At 46.4% G+C, this 24,480-nt stretch overlaps 5 protein-coding genes; 1 reads left to right on the top strand and 4 right to left on the bottom strand.

The window, feature by feature from the left end:
- Positions 1-2,895: 2,895 nt before the first annotated feature.
- Positions 2,896-10,331, bottom strand: GSTUM_00008059001 (uncharacterized protein). XM_002839828.2 has 6 exons: positions 9,982-10,331; positions 8,805-9,289; positions 5,429-8,743; positions 5,031-5,258; positions 3,269-4,978; positions 2,896-3,189 (listed from the first exon to the last, which is right to left on the bottom strand). Exons 1-6 carry the CDS (start codon positions 10,115-10,117, stop codon positions 3,076-3,078), a joined length of 5,988 nt encoding a protein of 1,995 aa, XP_002839874.1. The 5' UTR covers positions 10,118-10,331; the 3' UTR covers positions 2,896-3,075.
- An 802-nt stretch (positions 10,332-11,133) lies between these two features.
- Positions 11,134-13,513, bottom strand: GSTUM_00008058001 (uncharacterized protein; the record flags this gene model as incomplete). XM_002839827.2 has 7 exons in its annotated part: positions 11,134-11,697; positions 11,832-11,928; positions 11,987-12,346; positions 12,411-12,828; positions 12,898-13,027; positions 13,086-13,249; positions 13,309-13,513. The coding sequence occupies 7 exons, from the start codon at positions 13,511-13,513 to the stop codon at positions 11,194-11,196; spliced, it is 1,878 nt and encodes a 625-aa protein (XP_002839873.1). The 3' UTR covers positions 11,134-11,193.
- A 341-nt stretch (positions 13,514-13,854) lies between these two features.
- On the top strand, positions 13,855-14,733 carry GSTUM_00008057001 (uncharacterized protein; the record flags this gene model as incomplete). XM_002839826.2 has 1 exon in its annotated part: positions 13,855-14,733. One exon carries the CDS (start codon positions 13,855-13,857, stop codon positions 14,053-14,055), a length of 201 nt encoding a protein of 66 aa, XP_002839872.1. The 3' UTR covers positions 14,056-14,733.
- A 128-nt stretch (positions 14,734-14,861) lies between these two features.
- Positions 14,862-18,566, bottom strand: GSTUM_00008056001 (uncharacterized protein; the record flags this gene model as incomplete). XM_002839825.2 has 4 exons in its annotated part: positions 14,862-15,168; positions 15,229-16,622; positions 16,683-16,790; positions 16,853-18,566. The coding sequence occupies 4 exons, from the start codon at positions 18,564-18,566 to the stop codon at positions 15,163-15,165; spliced, it is 3,222 nt and encodes a 1,073-aa protein (XP_002839871.1). The 3' UTR covers positions 14,862-15,162.
- A 1,727-nt stretch (positions 18,567-20,293) lies between these two features.
- Positions 20,294-21,135, bottom strand: GSTUM_00008055001 (uncharacterized protein; the record flags this gene model as incomplete). XM_002839824.2 has 1 exon in its annotated part: positions 20,294-21,135. The coding sequence occupies one exon, from the start codon at positions 21,133-21,135 to the stop codon at positions 20,917-20,919; it is 219 nt and encodes a 72-aa protein (XP_002839870.1). The 3' UTR covers positions 20,294-20,916.
- Between the last annotated feature and the right edge of the window lie 3,345 nt (positions 21,136-24,480).

The following is a 24,480-nucleotide window of genomic DNA, read 5'->3' as shown; positions in this document are numbered from 1 at the left end:
CGTTCGAGCCGTTTTGGTCGTGTCCCCTAACCGAATGCGAGATGCGGGAGGGGCGCGCGGCTGGGTTGGGTTGGGTTGGGCTGGACCGGGCCGGGGGACGAAAAAGCCTTGCCAAGACTGGACCATTTCTGCATTCGTTGAGGTCCGGGGTAATACCGCTGGGAGCGCCCCGCCCTGGTCAACTCAGCTCAACTCAACTCAACTCAGATCTTGACCTGTTGATCGGGGTTTGTGACTTGTGACCGGGGGGAGAGGGGGAGCTTTTGCTCGAGGGGTTTTTGGGATGCTGGTGTGTGGGGTTGCTGGAGATGAACGAGTGAGGGGCTGTGGTGATAGCGGGGGGTAAGGTGGGTGTGCGCTGGGCTGAAGGGTTGGTATGGTATTAGGGGGTTGGGGGATATAGGGCTGTGTAGGGTCTGTGCGATTATCACTGGGTTTGCGTGCGTGCGTGCGTGCGTGCTATTTAGTGGGTGGGGGGATTCTGTGGATTTCGGGGGTTGCTGGATCGTCTTCAGAAAGTCCCTTGGGCGGTGTTCACAGCTCTAGCATATCGGGCGATAGCACGTGGTATATACTCTCTGTCCGCTCCTGCTTGGCCTGCTGGTGTTGTGAATACTCTGCTGACATGTTTCAGCCCAACTCCAGTTCCACGATATCCTTTTTTGCTTCCTTTCCATTTTCCAACATCCTTCTCTATTTCTCCACCCCTTCTTTTATTTTCCTCACCTCATATATGCTCTCTCCCTCTTAGCTCTCCTCTGCAGCACCATTGCTGCTCTCTCATATTGAACGATATAGCAGTGGAGATTTGCAGTTTGAAGAATCCGTAAACGGTGGTCCACCAGAGTTTTAAAAGTATCGTAATATCATAGCTACAGCCACTAGGCACAAGTGTTCGCGAAACACGTCTCACGTCACGAAGCCATGGGGTGATAACAAATATCATGCCTCGCGAAAATGCCCGCTCGTGGAATTGAACACGATTATTATTATTTTACAATACTGTTAGGGTACAGTATAGGTCAATTAATCTATTTTCCATTCCAATTCTCATTCCTCAATAATAACCAATCGATCGGGAAGTGAGAAAGTATAATATGCCGAGAACGGAAAAAGCATTCCGAAAACATCATGAGAGATGACCGCTACTACGAACAGGCATTATACTTTCCTTCTTCCCCCCGTATCCAAAAGCTTGGTCCGATCGATGCCCAAATTATTAGATGGCCCTGGGTAACGGTTAAGAGTCTTGGTCTGGACGTGTGTGGACAGCGGTAAAAAAAATTGCTATCACGTTTACAATAGTATTTCTGTAAGTAAAGATGTTCAGCAGAGTCAGGTTTTCTAAACAGTATTTTTATTATTAGCCTAATATCCAATTCACCAGTCTACATCCCTTTGTATCACACTAACAGAGGTGGTGGGTGATATGTATTCTCCATGATACAAATCATATTTTTTCGTCAATGAACTCAAGTGATGTTATGATACATAAGAATACAATTATTATTTTTTGCATTTTAATGATACTGATTTAATAAAAATAAAGTACCAATCAAGCTGAGAAGCAGTATAGTTGAACTCCCTATCATGACTACTGTATTATCTAAAAGAATTAATTCTTCCTTATATCTTTGCATATTCTAGCAAAAAAAAAAAAAAAAAAAAAGTATGAAACTGTTAGTATTTGACACTCCGAAAAAATACCTACGGTAGGCGAAAATAAAAACGATGACATTGCAAAACACACTCCAAAACGGTGCAGATAACTCCAGTATTCTTTACCATGCCGAACAGGGCTTTAGCTTATGGCATACAAGCCCATTTTCAAGAAATACCATAGCACTTCTTCTCTCACCGGTACACGCCAAAGCGGCGCCCAAGTCACGGAAACCCCCAAACTTGAGAACCAATATATTCTATTTTGTTTTTATTTCTCCTACCTTTTATAATTGGCTCACCACTCTTCTTATTTTCGGAGGTTTCAACATCTGATGCACAAACCACGATACCTCGAGCTTTACTCACTCGTGAAAGCGCCGACTCACAATCACTAGCTGCCGAAAGAAATACAGGCAAAAAAAATCCCCGAGTTCGTGGCTGCCCACAGCTTTATTCCAGTAATAATTCGTATCGCGGTTCGTGAACTACTGCTGGCTAATAGAGATCGAATTTTACTGATATTGGTGTGTTTTCTTTCATTGGCACTTTGCTCAACCAATATTCGATCCAACACTACACACTGTATCCTCCTATCACCAAATCAGTATACAACCACCAATGCTGTCTTAGTCCAAGTTATGTCCGGGAACCGCGCAATGAGGTTGACGAGAATCAATAGTCAGCAACCAACTTCTATACGCGAATTAATTCTTCCCGATAGAAAAACAATGTTTCCCATTCCCCACTTGGCTGCGTCATTGTTGCCTCCATTTCCACTTTAATTTCTTTTTTTTTTAAAAAACCTCATTTTAGCGGTCTTGTATATAAAATATGTACAAGTATATCATACAGCTTTTACACTGCATTGTATGATACAGTAGAAAATGGCAGAAATGCAACCCCAAGCCCCATTCGCAGCTTCCTCTCTTCCTAATGTAGTAGTACAAGTACAGCCTTAGCACCAGTGCTTGAAACCGGCTTAAGGGTTCGTTTTCCTTTCACCACTCCGACATCCACCCACGCCAATATCTTCGTACCGGTATTCCCTACAAGGACACAAGATTACCCCGCCAGCCCGCGCAAGCGCCAAGTATCATAGAAAGAAATGGGAAAGACAGAAAAACACGAGCTCAATTATCACCACTCAGATCACCACGTATCATACTAAAATTGCATGACTGCACGAAAGCACCGCTATATAAAAAATAAAAAAGGTAAAAAATAAAACGGGATGGTGAGGAATAAGTAAGCTTAGTAGAGTAATGAAGGAATAAAAAGAGATTGTTTTTTTCTAAAAATAAAAACGCAAAAAGGAATCAAACTTTTCACATTTCCCAGACAAACAAACAACCCATCAATCAAGCAGGCAAGCAATCGCCCAAGGCGAAGGAAGAAAATAACAATTCAAGACTACTACCTAGCCTCCTGCAACCTTGCTTTATAATATGCCAGTCCCAGATTTACCGTCTTGCGGAGGAACTGGTCTTCGGTGAGGGGGAGTTCTAGGAGCTTCGGAGCTTCGGATATCTATGCGAAAAGTGATCAACGCTACCATCATATCCACCTTAAATAATAAGAAAAAATTGAAAAGAAAAGGGCGACAAACCATATCCTCGCTCTTAAGCACCCAGCTTCCGACAACGCCTGCCATCTCCCTGACTGCGATGTTCTGCAGAAACCCCTTTCTATCGGCGTTCTTGAGGCCTGCGAGCAAGCGTCTTGCAAGGTCTTTTGGACTATTCGATTTTGGTAGGCCCTTTTGCTCGGGAGCGTTCTTGAGGTGTGGCTTGCCAGAAAGGACGTATTCTTGAAGGTGAATGTAGTCGAGGTAAATCTGGCCACCCAAGTTCCACTTATCGACTAGGTCGACGTCTTCGAATTTGGCGAGGATGGACTTAAGATCTTCCAAATGACCAGAGATGACAGCTTCCGGCGCAACCTTCTTAACGACGGTCTTGTGCGCTTCGTTCCAGGCTTGCGCGGCAAGGAGATACTCGGCCTCGAGTGAGTGCTCACCGGCGGAGCGGGCTTGCAGGGCGCGGGCCTCGCAGATCCAATTTTTCGGGATTAGAAGTGTCTTCTCAAGGAATTCTAGCTTCCTCCCGACATCGGCGCCTTCCGCGGACTTGAGCTCATCTATGTGCTTGCCTATGACGTTGCGGACGGCTGTTTCACGGCTGTCGGTGTCGGTAAGGTGGAGGAGGACGAAGATTGCCCATTCCCACATTCCAAGAGTCTCAAGCTCGCCCGCGAAGTCGATGGTGGTTTGGTCGGCCATGCCCCCGGCGATGAATTCGTCTAGACCATCAATCCTCCTATGTAGCTTTCCACCGCTGAAGTCTCTAATGCCCTTCCTTGCAAGGATGGTACGCAGCTGCCAGCTGAGTCTGTAGTCGATATAGCTGGTGGTCATGTTCATTGGCGCGAGGACTTCCTCAAGGTTGAGCTCGCGATCGGCATAGAGCTTCAGCAGGCCCCAAAGAATATCAATTGCACCGTCGCGGGCAGGGCTCGCCTCTGTGTGATACCAGGGTTTGGGAGCGGGAACGGCCTCAGGGTACTCTCTCATGTCCGTTTCGTAGTCGACAACTGCTTTCCCGATCGGCTCTTCATCGGCACATCCGTACCATAACCTGAGTCCAAACCCACGTTTCCAGTCAAGATTGAACCGATCTAGAATAAAAAAGTTAGGAGCGGCATCCTCCGGAGGGCCGCGGACACCTTCCGAGTAACAAGTATTGCCGGCAAGCAACTCATAAAGAGCCCTAATAGGAATCGGAATCTCCGCAAGCACACCCTTGTTCTTCCACTGCTCCAGTTGTTTCTCGATAGACGATCTGAGTTTGGCATCCCCGCCAACCATAGTAATCAAATTAGCAAGTCTGAAATCTCCAGCTTCAAGAAGAGAAGCACAAGCTTGTTCGACCCTGTGAGCTGTCAAATGGGCGATGGCAACTTCTTCCAGCGTAGTGGCACCATGGACATGTTCGTCAGCGGCGGCTTCAACCAAAGCTTCCAAGAACCTGGATAATCTCTCCTTGCGGCAAGTCTCTTGCATGTACTCAATCATCTCCTGCGACTCCTCCTCCAAGGCCAATTCTCCAGCGATAGGGTCCCAGAGCACACTGGCAAGTTCCCAAACGCTCTTCTCATGCTGACCCGCAGGATCGTCTGGGCTCCAGCTGAGCTGGGCGAAGGAGTGAAAGAGTGTATCCATCCTAAGCTCAGCAACTGGAACATTGAATTCGTCCCTCTTGATAGTGGTCGCTCGGAGTTGAAGTTCCAAAGGCTTAGGAGTGCCATGACTCTCGGAATTCTGCACACAATTAGAACCCGCTTCCAGAGGCTATAGAACAGTAATCACAAACCTGAATAGAGTACTTGAGCTTTGCGAGCTTCAAATCGTTGCCGTAATTCCTCCTCCGTTCTAACCCTTCCAAGTCTCCGAAATAAATGATAGATCCATCCTTCCCCCAAACTGGCTTTATGGCATTCCGCCACCGTTTCTCATCCGACCCGGCAGTGCCAGCGTCGCTTTCACCGTTCTTCGTTGCTGTCCACGCGTTTTCGTGCTGATACCTAGAGGATGTAGGAGACTACAAGTAAAGAACAATTTCAGTTATATAATTCAGTTTTGCTTAACCTTACATGAGAATAAACATTGGAATATTTTTGTTTCCAGGGGAAGGAAAGTCGATACATGCAGAGGAGAAAAGTGAAATAATAAACGTCGTTAAAGAAACAAAAGGGTAAAGACGGCTCAAACCTCAACCTGATCCCACGTTGCTCTTCCTTTTCCTTTCGTAGAAGTTCCATTTATCGTGCTCGCCCGACCGCCATAAAGATCATTTGCCAAATCCAATAACCCATAACTCATTGGCTCAATGTTGAATTTCTTGGCCGGGTTATTGGCAAGTTTACAAGTAGAAGCCATGAAACTCTCACCACCAAACCTCCTCTTTTTAGGACTGATGGTGTTGTTCAATTGTTCAGTCCAGTCCTGACCCATAGGCAATGGCTTCGCGGGAGAATCTTGAGTAATCGTATCTTCCTCCTCGTATTCCTTCACCGGGCTCAACATGTCAGAGTTGGCAAGCACCAAGGCTCCCGTTACATCTCCGTCCGTTTCATCCACAACAGTGGTATCAACCTCCTCCTCCGATTGGTCCGACACAGGCTCCGCAGGTTCATCCACATCCTCAGCGCTACCCACGGAGCCTTCACCTAAAAAAGACTGATCCATAGTAACATCTCCTTCCTCTTCAGACTCTTCGTAACTCGTTTCCCTATCACTGCGGCCCAAGAAAGTGCTGTGTTTATCACGCTTGGATCCCGACACAATAGCACTAGAACCAAATTTCTTGAAATCGAAAGTATCATCATAGCTGGATGTGTTGTCAACACCGCTAACATCAGCGTCCATACTGCTCTCCTCATCACCATCCCATAAAGAACTGCCAGGAGTCTTAGCGGGGGTGGGAGTTTCGCCAGTAGGAAGCATCGTCGGCTCATCAACGGTGTAATCACCATCTTCCTCCTCGTCATCGCTCTCAACGAGTCCATATGTAGTGAAATGACGGACGCGGAAGATCCACATGCCCTCGCTCGCAAGGTAATTAACGAACTCGGTGTCCTTAATGCTCTTTAACCGACGGATGTGAGTGACATAACGAGGATGCTCGGGATCTCTGATCTTGCCGCGCTCGTTCTTGGAAACAGGGAAGCAATCCTCGAGGGTAATCGTAGCAGGCACATTGAGGCCCTTGCCTGGTGGTGGTTTAGGCATAGTCTCAGGGTAAACGGTGCAAACCCGTTGAGCAAAAAGAACAATATGGCCGGGGATCTTGTCGATATCCTCGATATCAGAAATGTCAACAGGATTGTCGAATCTAACTTGACCATAGCCGCGGCGTCCGATGGTCAAATTCATAACCCGTTTCTGTTGCTCTTTCGGCAGAATCTTCAATTTCGACGCATTAGGCACCATCCAGTACGTTCCAGGTGACTTGTCATCCTTCGGCTTCTCGGAGATAATAGCAACCTCGTTGCCGACAACGGGCGCATCACTCGTGGAGGATCCATTTGATGTTTCTTCAACCTCCCGTAATCTCCGCCTCTCAGGAGTACTTCTCAAGAAACCCATCTCCTCGGCCGTGGGGGTGGGCCCAATCGTCTCCTTTCCCTTAGCTGAAGTAGCTCCCGCACCATACAGCTCCTCTTCGCCCCTGCGACTAGCTGCGATATCAAAGCTGACAGTCTTCTTAAGTATACTCTTGGTTCCACCCTTGGCCGCAAAGTCCGAGCCACCAGAATTATCCTTTCGAAGATCTTGCCCACCGGAAAACAAGTCTTGATCCCTTATCTTCTTGTCTATGACCAATCTCTTCAAACTGGCAACCCGACTCGAGGTGTTGGGGGTGAAAGAGCTGGAATTGAGAATCGAGTCATCCCCATCGAACAAATGCAGCTTGTTGGTAGATGAAAACGAGCGCCCCAAACTTCCACTATTACCAAGAGTAGCGTGACTACCAGACGAAGCGGCAAAAGGTGAGCCGCTTCGAGAGAAGCTATTTCCAAGGCGAGGTGCAAGAGATGGCTGCCTGGGCGCGATTTTGTAATGGGGGATCATGGCAGCTTTCTTGGTCTGGACACTAGAGCTTAGTGGGGTAGCAATAGGACCCATAGGGGAGTTCGGTACGTTGCCCAAAGATGAATTGAGCACAGGGCTAATATAGGGCGAATCCATGACTGATGCAGTAAAGCCCTGCTGCTGCTGCTGTTGGCCTTGAAGACTATTTCCGAACTGACTACCAAACAAACCATTGCCAGCTATCTGCTGCTGCTGTTGTTGTGGTTGTTGCTGATTATTGAAGAACCCGCCACCAGTAGAAGTATTTAGTTGGGAACCGCCAAGAGCCGAGCCCCCAAAAAGGCCGCCACTGGTTGATGAAGGAGGTCCATTGTTTGTGAAAAGCCCACCGCCCTGTGAGCCTGGCGGCTTGTTGGCGTTATTGCCGAATAACCCCACACTTCCAGCATTGGCACCAGTCCCGCCCCCAAACAGCCCACCTTGAGAAGCCTGGGTAGCTTGGCCACCCCCGAACAGCCCCCCAGCCGTGCCTCCAGTAGCAGTAGCATTGTTCCCGAATAGTCCGCCACCCTGGGCTCCAGTAGAAATGGCAGGAGGACCAAATTGTTTATTGTCGCCAGCGCCGAACAGCCCACCAGTATTCTGTTGCTGTTGCTGCTGGTTATTATTTCCAAACAGCCCACCCCCGCCCGTAGCAGTGGTAGCCTGGGTAGCACCGAACGCAGTGCCGAAAGGTTTATTTGGTTGAGCCTGTGGATTATTTCCAAATGCACCACCAAAGGCAGCTCCACCTTGGTTTTGGCCGGCAGTCCCGAAAGCACCCCCCGTTCCTCCAAACCCGGTACCAGTCTGTGTTGTCCCGAAAGCAGGAGCAGTGCTCTGAGTGTTTCCGAATAATCCACCTCCGGTAGTGGTAGCATTGTTCCCTTGCGCATTGAAGGCAGTATTTGAAGCACCACCCCCAAAGCCGGTACCAGTGTTCCCAAAAGAAAAGGGTTTCTGCGCTTGTTGGTTGTTGTTGTTAGCAGCACCAAACAAGCCGCCAGTAGCGCCAGTAGCTCCTGTTGCTCCAAATGTGCCAGTAGTATTGCTTCCACCGAAAGCCCCAGTAGTTGTGTTGTTGGCACCAGCTCCAAACAAACCGCTACCACCAGTTGTGGTAGTATTGCTGGGGGCACCGAAAAGACCTCCAGTAGCAGGCTTACTAGCACCAAATAGGCCACCGCTACCTGTCTGAGTAGCACCAGTACCAAAACCACCTCCGGTGTTTGCCGCCCCGAATGGAGTAGAAGCGGTGTTATTATTAGCTGCCCCGCCGAAAAGGCCTCCGCCAGTAGTCGCACTATTATTTGTCGGTCCAAAGCCTGAGGTGTTGTTACCACTGGTAGCTCCAAACGCGGCGCCAAACTGGGTTCCTTGACCGAATGCGCCGCTATTGCCCGAATCAGTCCCGTACCGGCGGCCTTGAACATAATCCTGAAGCCTCAGTTCCTGAATATTGGTTAGCTCTGCGATGACTTAGCCGAAGATTTCCCGAGAGAAAAACACGTACCTCTAACGACCAATTCCTATAAGCCGGCATGAAGGTGATTGTCTGGAAGTGATTTGTTGCACCACCCTGTGCTTCCTTCTCCGTAAACGCGGTGTATGGGGGATTTGCCGTCCCAGTTAAAGGTCCTTGAGCAGTCCCCGAGCTAAACCCAATCCCTGTATTTGCGCCCCCCCCAAATACACCTCCGGTGCCCGAGTTGGCAGTCCCGAACAAGCCACTCGTAGCTCCTGCGGTGGTTGTCGTAGGGCCGAAGGCTGGTTTCGAGTTTCCGAAGAGCCCGCTTCCACCAGCGGCCGCCGTATTCCCACCACCAAATACATTAGAGGTATTATTGGTAGCGCCGAACCCAAATCCAGTACCGCCAGCTGTTGTATTACTAGAATTACCACCCCCAAAAAGACCGCCTGTTCCGGGTTGGGTCGTTCCGCCAAATGGTTTAGAAGTACCAAAAGGGGACGCTGCTGCGTTATTAGTCGCACCGAAGCCTATAGGAGTACCAGGAATGTTAGATTTAAACTTATCCATAGAGTCAAGTCCATCAACTCTACGATATCACAACATAGCACACAACATGTGGTTACAGCTCTATATTGTGTTGGGCCATTGCCGCCGCTATGTGTAAAGGGGGTAAAGGAAATATTCGCGATCGTTTCAGAAGATTGCAACAGGAGCAAACGACAGGGAATCAAGACAACATGAGCCTTATGGGCCGCAAGATTGTGCATGTACAAAAGCAGATAATGACAGCGACGATGACGATGATGGAACAGATTTCTAGAAGTACCTCCACTTGTACCACCGAAGCCGGTGTTGGTTGTAGTTGCAGCGCCGAAAGCATTAGACGTGCTCTGCTGCTGGCCAAATCCTCCACCAGTATTCCCAAATCCTGGAGAAGAAACCAGCAGGTGGAGAAGTTAGTCGAGATTGAGTTCCGGAGTGTAATGCATGTAATCATCATCGCCATCCATCGCCACCATCGCCACCATAATGGAAGAAAGTAACACTCGTCCATTATTCTTTCACGTGGAGAAAGAACCTCAAGACAACGCGCTCCAATCACGTCACAGGTTGAAAACATTCCGCAGGATACACATCACGCAAGTTCCCATATCGAAGGGAGAAAAGCAACATCGCAAGAAGTAGAGAAAAATACTCCGGAGAAAAATAATAAACGTACCTGTAGCAGCCGGTTGGCCAAACCCCGTTCCACTGCCAAACACGCTTCCACCAGTAGTCCCGGTCTGATTATTATTATTCGTCCCAAAGCCTCCAAAACCTCCACCCGTGCCACTGCTAGGCCCAGATCCAAACATCTTTAGAGTGTTGCTGGGTCGCGGTTGTGTCGGTGGGTGGAGGAAGGATGATCACGAATCGTGAATTTTGTGTGACGTCGCGCGAGAAGAAAAGGTGACGCGCTCGCTCGAATATTCGCTTAGGTAGGTTGATGATAGTTGGTGTGGTTGATGAAAGAAAGGATAGCAAAAAGGAAAGCAATGGAGAATGAGTGGACTTGCAAACGAGACAAAGAGGAAAAGTTTGGTGAGGGGAGATGGGGGAGGAAAGGAAGGGGGAGAAGGAAATATTTTAAAAATGGGAGAGGGGCGGTCGGTCGGGTCCAGTCTTATTGTTAGGTTCTAGGGGAAGGGGTGGAGCTGTGGAAGACGAGTATTTGTGGTTGCCACACCAAATTGAGTCGACAAAAAAGTTGTCGCAACATTAAAATAAAAATCGGCGATGGCCTGAGTTGGTCTTGCTGACTGATGGGCAGGAAGATGTTAAGACTCATACCTACGCAGACCAGCGTATGCCTCCCCACTATTGATTGGCTACCCGCACCAAAACCCAAACCCCCAACCTCAAACACCAACAAGAGTCATATTGAATCACACCTTCTCAGCTCAAATGCACTTAAATAAAATACCTGTGCTTTCCTCTAAATGCGCCATGCCCTGCTGTAACATGGGAGAAAGGTGATAGGAATATAAAAATTTAATGGAGCTGTCTAGACCCTTATCTTCTCCAAACAAAGTGTTAGATATTACAGCTCTTCTGCACTTTGCTCCATCGCCTGGCGCCAAGTCCCCCCCCCTATTTCAAGACCTAATTCTGTCATTTAACACAGAGATCGAGTGATCCTGCGTGACTTCTCGCAGCCCAGAACACTGGGAAAACTTTCGTTCCGAGAATTTTATTCCCTCAAAATTCAGTCCAGAGGGTTATCGGCTCCTTTCCAAAAAAAAAAAAAAATCCAATGAGTCAATTGTACGCCATCCATAATTTATTGCTCAAAATCACAAACTACCAGCAGAGCATATCTATCATGAGATCATTAAATCGTAAAGCAGAAACACAAAATTCAAAATAAATCGATACCATCGGTAAACCCAATTCAAGAAACAACGCAGTTGGGGCCTTGTCCTCCACCCCTGCTGAAATCGACAAAGTCGCCCCAGAAAACCACAGCTTCGAACGGCCTTAGGCGAACGATTCCGTCCTTCACAGTGACCTTCCCATCGCCGTAGGTTCCGATTATTACTTCAGGTTTTTGCAACAACCCCTCTTTCCCAAATTTCCCCTCTTTCAGGTCCCACTCTACTTCTGCTTCACCGGTAAAGTTCATGACTACGACAACGGCAGCCTTACCGACGTCTGGACCGTGATAGCCGTAGCGCTTATACGCGAAGACCTTCTCATGACTATGAGAAAGCATTTCGAAACCCCCATAGACGATAATGTTCTTGTGATCCCGACGGAGGCCGAGCAGCTTCGTGTAGTAATTGTACACACTGGACGGAGAGTCAATTTGTGCTGCGACATTCCATTCCTCGTAGTCATCATTCACCCTCATCCAAGGACTACCGGTGGTGAATCCTGCTTGAGGGCTGGAATCCCACTGTTGTGATAAACATTCGATCTGTCAGCATTGGCTCAATAACATAAATTTCTGGGGGCAGTGATTAGCCATGAGGCCATGGCACTGGATTCTAGCAGAATAAGGTTTATGCGACGTCATAGGTCATCACTTACCTGAACCGGAGTTCGAGCATTATCTCTGGCCTTCGACTGAAGAGCCTCCATGGCATCCTTCATCTTGCTCAAGTCGCCCTCTCTCTCCTCCAATAATCTATCACAATTAGTATCGATTAATGGTTCGCTCGTGGGGAAAAATGGTATAAACTTACTTATTCCAGAAGTTCAAACCTTCAACGTCCTTGTATTCCTCGATACCCCATTCCCTCGGCACATTGCCCATTCCTATTTCCTGTCCTTGGTAAAGGAACAAAGTACCGCTCTGCAAGACTAGGAAAGTCGCCAACATTTTGGCCGCCATTTCCCTGGCCTGAAAGCTCCTTTCAACAACACTTCTATCGACGTAGCGAAAGACTGAGCGAGGTTGGTCGTGGTTCTCATCATAGACTGCGTTCCAACCATCGTTGTTTATCATGAACGTTTGCCACTTGTCCACGACGGCCTTGAGGTCTGCGAGCTTCCACCTGTGCGGGTAAAACTTTTTTTGGCCTGGCACGGAGTCCACCTCGACGCTTCCAAACGAAACAAACCCGGGTTAGCACAAGAATGGGATGAGTGGATTGGGGGAAAACAAACATGTCAAATTGGAAGACCATATCTAGTTCCCTTCTTCCCTTAACGCACTTAAGCACCTCCTGAGGGTCGGTAACGAAAGGCATCTCGCCAATGGTGATGGTATCAAACTTATCTAAAACTTCCCTCCTCATCTCCTGCAGAAACTCGTGCAGGCGGGGGCCATTTGCGAAATACATTGACCCATCTTGGCATTCCTCTTTCGGATCGGTGACGGGTGCATCGGGTAGTTCTGGAGTCTTGCTGATGAGGTTTATGACATCCATGCGGAAACCGGCGATCCGTCTCTCAAGCCAGAAGCTCATAATACTGTATACTTCTCGCCGAAGTACCGGCGATTCCCAGTTAAGGTCTGGCTGGGAAGATGTGAAGAGGTGGAGATAGTATTCCCCTGTTGTTTCATCATATGTCCAGGCACTTCCTGTGCCGAGGTCAGCAATCTGGATCAAGCTTTACGGCAAAAGAAGAATTAGGAAAGAGAGAAGATCACCTCCGAACACGGAAACCCAATTATTAGGGGGCAGTCTTTTCCCCTTTGCGTCAAACTTTGGCTGTCTCCAGATGTAATAATCTCTCTTTGGATTGGTCTTGGACTTTCTAGACTCTTTAAACCATCCATGCTAGAGTAGTGCCCTACATCAGCCCCACAATCCAAGGAGGGGTATCCGACAACCAAACCTCATCAGAGCTGTGGTTAACGACCAAGTCCATCACAATTTTGATAGACCTCTTCCTCGCTTCTTTCACCAGTGTCTCTACATCCTCAAGAGTGCCATATCTGGGATCCACTCTCCTGTAATCGGAGATGTCATAGCCCATGTCCTTCATGGGGGAGCAATAAACTAACCCCCTCAGTCATAGATCGTGGAAGAAACAGCAAGGGAGCGAGACAACGACATACTGGGGGAAAGCCAGAGAACATCGATGCCGAGTTTCTTCAGATAATCCAATTTCTCAATAATACCAGGGATATCACCAATGCCATCGCCATTGGAATCGTTAAAACTGGAGGGGTAAATCTGGTAAACGACAGCATGCTTCCACCAGGCCCTCTTAGACCTTTCGGACTCCTGCCCCTTCTTCGTCTCCCCCACTAGAGTAGTCATGGTAGGGCAAACACAGTATTACTCGAGCCCGAAGAAAAATAATAATATAAAAAACAAGGCAGAGGATTCAAAAATATAGGCAAACAGAGGTAAATGTAGCCCCAAGGGATCGTAGGAAATGTGAAGAGGAAAGAGAGGGAGAGAAGAAAAAGGTCAGGAAAGAAGGGAGGGGGGAGAATCTGCAAGAAATTGCCGGAGTGGTTAGAGCGACCACGAGCCCAACCAACTCAAAACACACCACGTATCTCCCTCCTCACCTACTATTACTACTATCATACTAATACTACTACTTCTACCCTACCACTGCTGCTACTACAATTGACCCCCAATTCAATTACGGTATGCCAAGGGCCTCGTCCAACTCTGCCCCTCGCAAACTTGAGACTACAGGTGCAAGGAGAAGGCACAAGCTTCCCACCGTCAGAAGGAACCCCCGCACTAAACCCCCACACGTCGGTAACTACCAAATTAACACCCATCACAAAACCTCACTCGTGCACACCACTCAAACCTGGGGAGGACGAGCTAGAGGTTTAAACTAAATAGGGGAACACCGAAGAGGCCGGTATCACAATTAGGACTGATACGCTGCGTGTACTATACGAGTACAGTACTGGTAATACCATAGAGTGCTAATCCATTCCACCTGTATCATACCGGTGGACAAGACGGCCGCAGCGGAAGAACAGATCCTTAGACCTTACTGCAGAAGTCAGGGTTTCAAAATAAAAACTTTTTTAAAAAAGAGAAACTGAAGAGAACCCTGTTCCATCCTCCATCATTCATTCCAGCCGGCCATTCAGTCAGCAAAATGCTAGGAGAATGGAAACAAAATAGAAAGAAAATAATAAAATAAGATAATACCAAGCTAGTAAGGAAATCTTCTCGTCGTGATAGTGCCTATTTTTCCTCCCAAAACCAAATCCCCGTTTTAACAAAAGCATAGTCCCTACAATTAATGACTTTCCAAGCCTTCCTTCGTTCTCATAACCGAAGGAAAATACGAAAGAATGTAATTGTTAGGGAAGGGCGCTCCCCTTCCTAACTTCGTCGCGACACAAAAAAGGGAAAAAAACAGTTGTAAGGAGACATGAGCAGCAGGCGCGGGGATACATAATAACGAAATAATGGAAAAAGTAAGAAATAGTGAGAATATTTTGATTTGTTTCCCGCTGTTAGGAAAAAGAGGGAGGCGAGAAAATGTTAGACGAAAATAAAAAGCAATGAGAAAATCGTAAGAGATGGGAAAAAAGATAAGGAGGGAAGGACGGTGATTGAGCCAAACTAAAGGTCACAAATAAAGACCCGGATCGTTAGGAACAAACTATCATAGAATGCGAGACGGAAATCCAGCTCTTAACCTAGATAATATTGAAAGGGTACAGGAGAAAGTGAGATGAAATGAAATCAGGAAAGAGCAAAGAAACATACAATAACCATTCCCGTTAATAAAAATAAAAATAAAAAAAGAGCTCCGTTACATGAATACATAGCCTCCCCCACCACTCATTTATTGCACTGATAAAAATGTATGATTTATGTAATTTGCTACGCCAGTAACGAAGATAATTTGTGAGGATTGATCGCAGAGAGGAAATAAAGGACTCGTCCGTGTTTATTATTTTTTGGGGGAGGATAGACAAATCGTATCAACGCTATTGTGAAATTGAATTCAGTATAAGCTGGTCAAAGATGCGAATCTAAGAATAACTCACCCTTCCGCCTCTTCTTCCACTTCCAGCACTGTGGCCCTGTTGCTGTGGTGGTTGGAATACCGGAACACCATAAGGATATCCGGTCATGAGCTGCAACGGGTTGAAGACTCCGGGTGTTGCACCCATACTCCCCAGCATCGGGTTATTCGCCATTTGCTGTGGCTGAGGTACAGGAGAACTACCGGGATGGCCAGCACGGTACTGATCTTGTGAAGCTTGCCCTCCATTATAGCTTCCCATCGAAGGGGACATCCCGAAGAAATTTGGCCCTGAGCGTCCCATCGATTGTTGCAACAAGGCCTGATATTGAAGAGCGGGGTTATTGATTCCAGGAGGGCCGGGAGTACCATAAAGTGAGCCTGCAGTAAGGCTTAATTGCTCAAATGCCCTTAAAGCGACTGGGTCGAATCCTGCATTTTGAGGCATCTGAGAAGCGGCAGCTGCCAAGGCGGCCGGATCGAAGCTGGAAGGGGTAACATTATAAAACGATACTGGCGGAAGATCGCGATTATTATTATGATGATTGTGGTTATGGCTTGCAGGAGAGTTCTGGGGCACTCCCCTGCGATCATTACTGGCATTTGAATTATTGTTAACACGATCCCGTGGGTGGTCTTTCGGTCCATTACTAGTATTGGCATTATTAGAAACCCCATTGCGAGTAGGCAATCCAACTTCGTCCATTAATCTCTTGTACCCCTGTGATGGGGTAGCCTTCAGCTTGAGCAGGACGTTCCGGACGTTCTGAGCCACTTCGCTCCGCATCGTCTCCTCAAAGAATGGTGTGGTAAGAACCTTGAAAATAAGAGTTGCTCCACATGAATGATCACTGAGAATATCTTCCAGCACTTTATCTCCAGGCGAGAAGAATAGGGCCTTAAGGATTGTGTCACGCGCCTCTGGCTCGTTCCTCTGATTAATAACTTTCAACACAGTCAGATAAGCAACCTTGTGCGTGCAAAGATGCACAAGATGCGGAACCAAACGTGGTGCGAGAACTGTGCGACGACGAGGGAATGTGCAGGTGTCCAGAAACCAAGTCAGCAACAAAGCGCCATTCGCATTTGTGGCGAGCTGGACGCTGTGCAAAGCGATAGCAGCAGCGAGCATTCTTTGCTGGTCTTTGCTTGCATGATGGCTCTCGAGACATGCCCTCATTGCTCGAGCACCGAATCTTCCTTGTGCAATTTCCCACATACGGCTCAACATGGTCTCGAAAATAAAGTCGTTCCACGGGGCGCCAAAGCGAAGGCAGCATTGAAGAACGTAGTTTCCATATTGGTCGAGGAACAGAGCGACGGTATAGGGTCGGAGACAATCACAAATCTTCTGCATTTGAGCAGGGGTTTTAGCGACATCAATGATTTTCTGCCCAGCCCAAGTGCCATTCTTATCTGCATACAAGGATGAATCAGCATCAAACTGTATGTGACCGGTTGATAAAATGTACTCACGGATTCCAATTTCGGCAAGGTGGGGACCGATCTCTACCAACATCGCCCCCTTGATCTCCTCAGAGCAGTATTCAAAGAGCTTCTGTACAACAGTGTTTCCAAGGTAATCTAATATACATTAGTTTCAAGTTCATGAGATCACTGATTCTTGGGAAACTTGGGAAGCATACCACTAGAGAGTTCGGCAATCTCATCCAACATGGTCATCGCGATCTCCTCAATTTCAGTTTGCGAGCAATTTCCATTATCAATCCGTTTCCTGATATCACGCAATTTAGGCGCGTCATGAACGCGATTGTGGGTTGGCTCCGGGATTGGTGGGATTTCAGGCTCAAAATTCTGATATTCAACAGCCTTATCAATGTTGTTTCCCACCATCAAAGCATCATCATGCTCCGCACCAAATTCCTGTACAATCTTGACAATATCTTCCCTCATATCAATCAGATCAGGCAATTTGAGTGCTGCAACGCTGTCGCGGGTGTCGTTTCCATTAGCAGCAGCACCATTTGAATCACGAGACAGAGCACCATCCCCAATCGCAGAAGGTGCGGAATCGCCTGGGGGCCCAGGACTCGGGGAACCGTAAGCACCACCATTTGGTGTGGGAGTACCATTGCTTCCAGCTGAGGATGGTTTCGCAAACCCAATTCTCACCGGGCCAGCACCAGGAAAAATTTCCTTTCCGTTGAGGCTGCTTCGGGCCTGGACCGCAGAGTCGATGCTATTAAAGTTGACAAACCCACAGTTCTTGTGGGTAAGAACGCGAGCGGACTCAACATTACCAAAACCCTGGAAGATATGAACAAGCGATGTCGTAGTGGTCGATGCGGGGATATTTCCGAGCCAAAGTGAGCGTGTAGGCCCTTCTAGAGAAGACTCTTCAATCGAAGCTAAACCTCCTTCTCCACTTGATGGCCTAGGATGCATGTTTCCGAGCTTCAAAGTATGATCAGAATTGTTTGCTAAATCAAAGTAATCCCGGCCAATATCAGAGGCACTTGTCATGGAGTCCAATCTTGATGGCGTGGCCAGATAAGACTTTAGTCGATTGACTGGAGGTGAATCCAGGACACCGGCAGTCCTGGCTCTGGGACGACTTGGGGAGTAAGCTACACTGAGAGAGTGAAGAGCTGCCTGGGCAGCCAAGTTAGCTTGAGACGAGGGCGTTACGTTGCCACTTTGTTGTCCAGAGTAGAGGTGACGTTGTTCCTCCTCCTCCTCCTCTTCTTCATCTTCAGCGTACTTTTCCTTGGCATTGACAGAGTATGAGCGGATCCTATTAGACCTTTGAATACCAGCAAGGTCAGAGATAAATGGTTGCAAAGCTGCTGCCCTTTGCCCTTCAATAAGAGTATCCAGGCCCATCGGTTTAGCCAACGTAGCACGAGCGGCTTGGGGGCTATCTACAAGTCCAAGGTAATCCAAGGTCTTTGGTGCCATATGAGTTCCTTCATCATCCTTCGAGAAGGACGAATGTGCAGGTGATGAAGGAAGCCCGTTGTTCCCACCCGCGGTAGGACGACCAGGGGTCCAAGAACTCGCAAAAATAGACGGTCCAAACGGGCTCACATAGTTGGCACGGGGAGGGAGGTTCAGGGATCCGGATCTCAATCTTGAAGCAACAGATGAAGATGACTGGGCAACCGATACTTGACTATTGTCCACCATCTCGACATTCTGTGGAGAGTTGGATTTAAACGGGGAGGGTGCCGGGGAGGGGCGGCTTGTGGAAGGGATTCCAGGAATAATGGTCGGGGCGGTAGTGAAGCCACCCGGAGAGAATCTAGATGGAACGGTTCCCGCACGAGCACGGCGGTGGACAGGGGAGGCGTAATCGGTTTGTATAGCAGGTGGTTCCTGGTAGCTGTTGATAGGGTTCATCTCCTGGGTCATGCTTTCACGATCTCTCAAAGAGGATGACGATTGATTCGAGGATGACATCCCCCATAGACCCGGTGGTGCAACACCTTCTTCCGCCTGAATCTCACGGGCTCTGAAGAAATGACCAGACTTCCATTTAGCCTTATTAAACAGGCAACAGTTTGAAAGACCCAAAGTATGATGGGTAGACTAACCTTTTAGAGAAAAGCCTACTACTGCCCGAAGCATCGTAAGATGGGGAACCTGCCCCCATTCTCACATTACTGGTGGAACCACCAGCACTGTTCATGGCACCATTTGGATTATAACTAGCCCGTAAAGAATTGCCCGATGCCGAATCAGTAGGAGATGTATTTGTTGTGTTGGCCCCGGTAGAGGAACCTGAGATGTGTTGTGGAGCGAGATGGTTCATGTTGATTTCGGAAGACGACGACATTAGGAATTATGTCTACAGCGGTTCCGTTGAAAAGGTTAGCACTGAGGGTCTACCGATTGGAATTACTCCAATGGTGACTTAAAAAGAAGGGGTAACGGTCTCAGGCCTACCAATGATGTGGGCCCGCCAGTCGGAGAGGCTTGCTCTTTGGTATTTCTAGTTGGAGCGTAAAAAGGCTGGGAAAACCTTTCTGCAGCCGTTGTGATGGTGTGGCTACAAGTTTCGTATCGATGTCGAAAGTGCTAGTGCAGCAACCAAACGTGACCTCAGAATATAAGGTACCGAAACCAGTCTATTGAAAAACACCGTGCGATTAATTTTTTCCCTCAAATCGGACCCCTTCCTTCGTAATTATTTCTCTATAGCACAGCTGACAGGTGATATTTTTTCGTAGTCGTTATTTTCCCTTTCCTTTTTCCCCCTCCCTCTCAGGCGAACTTTTGGGTTAGATCGCAGCGAGTTTGTACGCTACGGAGTTCCTCCCTCTCCTTCTTAATTCCCGGAATAAGGAGACCGGTGCTGTCGGTAAGGATGAAAGCCAGGTCGGGACGGCAGTCGACAGTACAGAGATTAGGGAGTCGCGGAGAAAAGGCAGCGGATATATGACACCTGCTGGCCGATGTGGGTAATTCCGCAACCTGTCGCAAAGGAGAAATATGGGTTCCGAAAGGATTGACCGTTGGCGAGTAAAGGGATAGGGAAAAAAAAATAACTAGGGCTGGATTGCTCGGAAGAAAGTACGACAAAGGGACCGTGTATGCGTTACCGTTGACTACTGGCACAGAGTCTGGCGACAGATTAAAAAGGGGTGGAGCGACTCAACGAAGAAGAAGAAAAAAAAAAGGACCGATAGGCGATGAGTGAGAGAGGATGGCCGCTGTTGGCAGGGCAGGCCTGTCAAGGAGGATTGGGGAGAGAGCGAGAAGAGAATAAATTGGCGGAGACACGGTGGAGGGGAAGGGGAGAAGGGAGGAAGGGGAAGGAACGCAGAGTGAGGAAAAAATAATTATTAGGGCGAGTAACGAGAAGGAAAGGCGAGAGAAGGAAGAATAAGAGGGGAGCGTGAGGGAAGGGAGGATGGATGGGTGGACGACGGGTGAGAAAATAGGGTGTAGTAGCGAGAGGGGGAGAGAAAGGGTCTAGGGGTGTGGTCTGCACGCAGTACTAGAAACGGAGCAGGAACCAAGCTGGGGAACTGCTGGGGCCCGAACAGGACCTGTACTGTGCTTGATTCCTTCTGTCAATCTGTCTAAGAAAGCCGTGAGGAAGAAGAAGCACGGTAGATGTCGCGGAATCAAGTCCTCATTATTATGAGAGAGAACCTCTGTATTCAGTCGGCGGAGAGACAACTAAACTACTTGTTTGAAGTTCAATGGATACGAGGGTGAGAAGTGTAGTTACCGTAGTTGGGAAGAAATACTATGTTGTACTCGTAGTCCTTGTAGTCTACGGAAAAGAGAAAAAAAGAAGGATTGTAGGTACTGTATCACGCACTGTGAAGTGCAGCAGGATAAGTATTATTCACGGGAGGTACCGGTAGTCGATGAATGGAGAGGCTTGGGAAAGAGGATATCCGTCAGATTCATCAATCACTCCATCCATTCCATTCATTCCATCTACCTGTCTGAAAATGTTGACATCAAGCTGTCTTTCCCGTGCACCCAGTCATAGAAACAACAGGACTAACCTGCTGATTTGTTGAATGAGCCCACCTGCTGCCGGCACCTGCTCGTCCTGACGATAAACTCTCTGGTTCATGGGATAGAAGTAAGGACTGGCAGACCATATCAAACCAACCGCACGATAATACTGTACATGTCCATGGTTAGACATCCTTCTTCAGACACAAACCTTCAAACTATGATAGATTCTCCCTCTCCACATTGTCATTACGTACTGTACCTCATCCTTAAGCTATAATGTGTCCTCAACCCACCCCGCAAGTAAGCTACCGGTAGCTACCAAGCTAAATACCGGTACGTTTCTTACCTCTGAGCACATCCCGGTGAACACGGGCATGCTCTGAACTCTCTGCCTATCATGATAAGCTCTCTGGTTTTGGGGGATTAGGGACACATCCGGGCACTCGGACAGACAGACCCTCCCACACTGCGATAATAATGCGTTCTCCATTGATTAAACTCTCACTCGTTGGGGCACCATACTATTTGCACAATCTACAGTTACAGAAGGAAAGGAGCTTTTAAGTACTGTACGTGCTCGTGGAGAGCAATCTCACCAACTGACCAATCAATACAAAAAAACTCCCAATCCGACGACCCATGCAGACTAGACCAGACCAAACCAGAACAAACCACGCCATACAGGTATCATCAATCAATGCTTCTCCGTAAAATCATAACACGGATTTAACCACGGATTTAACAAAAACCAAAAAAAGCAAAGAATGCTTCTTCCCTTCCCACCGCCGCCTATGGCTTTCAACATTAGAACGTGCTACCTCGGTCATCTATAGAAATTTTTGATAAGATAGAACAATAGCGCCATGGTATTTATCAATCCCGACGGAAAAAAACGAGCTGCCTCGCTATCTTCTCGTTCGGTTGAAGGGAATTTTTCAGATTCAACAGGAACCCCTTCCCTTTGTGCGACTTTGATAAGAAAGAAGTTGAGAACTGTCAGACTAAAGTGCCTACTCGTGCCACGGTTGTGGCTGGTTGCCATAACCCCTGGCTGATCAATCTCTCGCAACCAGGGTCACTCTTCCAGAGTGCCTGACAGCTCGATGTAACTTTACGGCTCAACGTAACTTTGTGGCTCAACACAACATTGTGACTCAACGTCACTTAGTGGCTCAATGTAACTTGGTAGTTCTATACAATATGGTGGCTCTCTTTGTGACTCAATATTATTTCATAGCATCGTGTTTTTCTTCTTCTTTTTTTTTACCGGTATAATATAGTAAGATAAACTTGTATTTATTAAAAATAGCAGAGTGGTTAAATATAGAACAATCTTACTGCAATCAACTATTACGACAATCATCTGAAATTATGCCACCAGCTCCATCCTTCATCCTTTCCAGTCAGCAGGTAGAGAGCTATTTGCTGATATTGAAATATGCATTAAGGCTGCAATTGCTTCAGTTTATGTGTCAGGGGTACTGGGATCCGACACCTAGGAACCATCCTAAGTAGGGTAACCCTGCTTGGAATTGGAATCTCTTATGTCCAACACCCCTCTCTGGCCCCCTTACAGGCCTGCACATCATCATACATATCTATCTTAGTTGCGTCCTGTGACTATAATGCCACAAAAGTAAAAATATAAGAGAAAAACCATATAGGTTGCTACCATCTGGCTAACCAAATCTTGTTCACAGAATATACAAGTGGGGACCTTCAACTAGCTTCGGAAAGTGGACTGAAGCAAATCTATCAACTTTCTAGAGAGTTACTATACTTCAAAGATGGAACATCTTTGGAAGTGCTGTAAGTAATGGGACATTTTTTGTAAAAAAATATGATATTGAATGTTAAAGGATCACTATGAAGAGTCAATACATTCTCATCAACCTTGTGATAATTAATAGAGTTTAGAACTCTGGGAAAGTACTACTGAAGAAGCCAATAGACTTCTTAGAGTATTACCTTAAGTCAAGGAATACTGTTAGGAATACTGGGATCTGATACCTAGGAATCACCCTAAGTAGAATAACCCATTCAGAATCGCAATTCGTGGTCATCAACACTCCCATCTGGCCACCTTACAGGGCCCACATGTCATCATATAAATCAATCTCAGCTACATAGCTCAATTGGAATATCACATGACTCTTCACTAAAGGTCACATGTTTAACTCCTGTAGTTGTCAAAGTTATTTCTGGTATTGAAATATTTTCTACTAATGTCACTTGCAACTGCAAGGCTTCCTGAACGACAACTGAGAACCTCTGACCAAAGGGTTATGATTCTATCCTATAGAAGTACTTCTCCTCTACATGGAGAAGTTACTGGATAAGAATCCATTGGTTGGGTTAGAAGATATTGAGCTTTGAAGTCGGAAACTTAAGAAAATTGCATATACAACTTCACAGAGTCATCCAGAGTAAGCAAGGATTGCCAACTGAGGAATTATTTGTCAATCTAGTGGAATAGCTTTCTGCTAATTAGTAGGAAGTCCTTTAGAAGATATCTATTAGTTGAGTAAGGAGTTATGAAGGTTTAAAGTCAAGTAACCTGAAAAGATTGAGATTACGACTACGTTTACAGATGCAACCCGCAGATAAAACTAATTATTTCATCAACAATAGAGACAATTGGGGCTAACTCAGTTTGACTTGAGAACTAGGCTATAAGTCTAATGACTCTAATGTTTGAATAACTACTATTGGAAATATAATGGTTGTTAGTTATATTGTAATTGCCGAAAAGAGTGTGGTGATTTTTAGGATCTCCAGGTGTTTGCACCTTTTAAGAATACCTGATGTTGTGAGTTATAATCAGAGAGATCCATAGTTATATAATAAATAGATATGGTCTGTGAACACTCAGACACAGAATATAAATGTTGAAGTTCCTTTCTAGCTTTAGATACTATATACTAGTTTAGTTGATATGATCTATGTGTTGATTTGTAAGTTCAGGTGTTCAACTCCCACTGAGGTTAAACTTATTTTAGTAATTTATATACTTAATATTTTGATACAAGTAGTACCTCTAAGCTGATAAAAGATCATCAAGCAATGGAGAAGAGACCTAACAATATAATATTGTCTTTACGATTCAATTCTACTTTACCTATTTTACTTCACTCTTAGTAATTATAAATGAAATGAGTGAAGTTCGAGCCTTTCTAGACAATTTCCATCTACAGAAATGAATTTTAGTTGGCCTAGATAACACTGAACTTTATCAGGTTGTCTTCACCTAATAAATGCATCATAGTTGTGTGAATTATCACCAATACCAGATAATAACTCTAGTCCTATTACCTAGGACAACTAAGAGTTGCTGACTAAGAAATTATATGCCAATCGGGTAGAATGGCTTCTTGTAAATTAGTAGGAACTTATGTGGAAGATATCTGTAGGGTAGATCAGAAGTTAGTGAGATTTAAAGTTGGTGATTGTTAGGCGGAAATGATCTGTAAAGATTCAGACTTGTCTAGGCCAATCAAGATTCGTTTCATAGAGAGAGATTTTGTCTAAAGAGGCTTAAAGAGTTGCTCATTTAGTTTTTGACAACTAAGAATGATGTAAAGTAAAATATAATCATGTAAATAAGATTATATTATTAATGTCTCTTCTCTATCACTTGATGAGGTCTAAAAGTATGGGAGGTACTTTGATATTAATATTCCGTGTCTGAGTATTTACGGACTACTTCTAACTCTCATATAAACTATGTACTTCTTTAACTATAACTCACAACATTGGATATTTTCCTGAAGTGTGAATACTAGGAGACACTGAAAACCATCACACCCTCTTCGGTAATTACTATTTTTCCAATTAG

Source organism: Tuber melanosporum (assembly GCF_000151645.1).
Source record: "Tuber melanosporum whole genome shotgun sequence assembly, scaffold_41, strain Mel28".
In the NCBI taxonomy this organism is placed as follows: Eukaryota; Fungi; Ascomycota; class Pezizomycetes; order Pezizales; family Tuberaceae; genus Tuber; species Tuber melanosporum.
Note: the sequence above shows the minus strand (reverse complement) of the source record. Positions and strands in the feature narration are given on the sequence as shown.

Excerpts from the sequence above, each read along its gene's own strand:
- GSTUM_00008059001 (XM_002839828.2), bottom strand. The coding sequence starts at position 10,117 with ATGTTTGGATCTGGGCCTAGCAGTGGCACGGGTGGAGGTTTTGGAGGC. Across the intron at positions 9,290-9,981 it reads TGGCCAACCGGCTGCTACAG|GCTTCGGTGCGACTAATAAC; the intron begins GTACGTTTATTA and ends GTACTCCTATAG. Across the intron at positions 5,259-5,428 it reads CAACGTGGGATCAGGTTGAG|TCTCCTACATCCTCTAGGTA; the intron begins GTTTGAGCCGTC and ends CTTTACTTGTAG.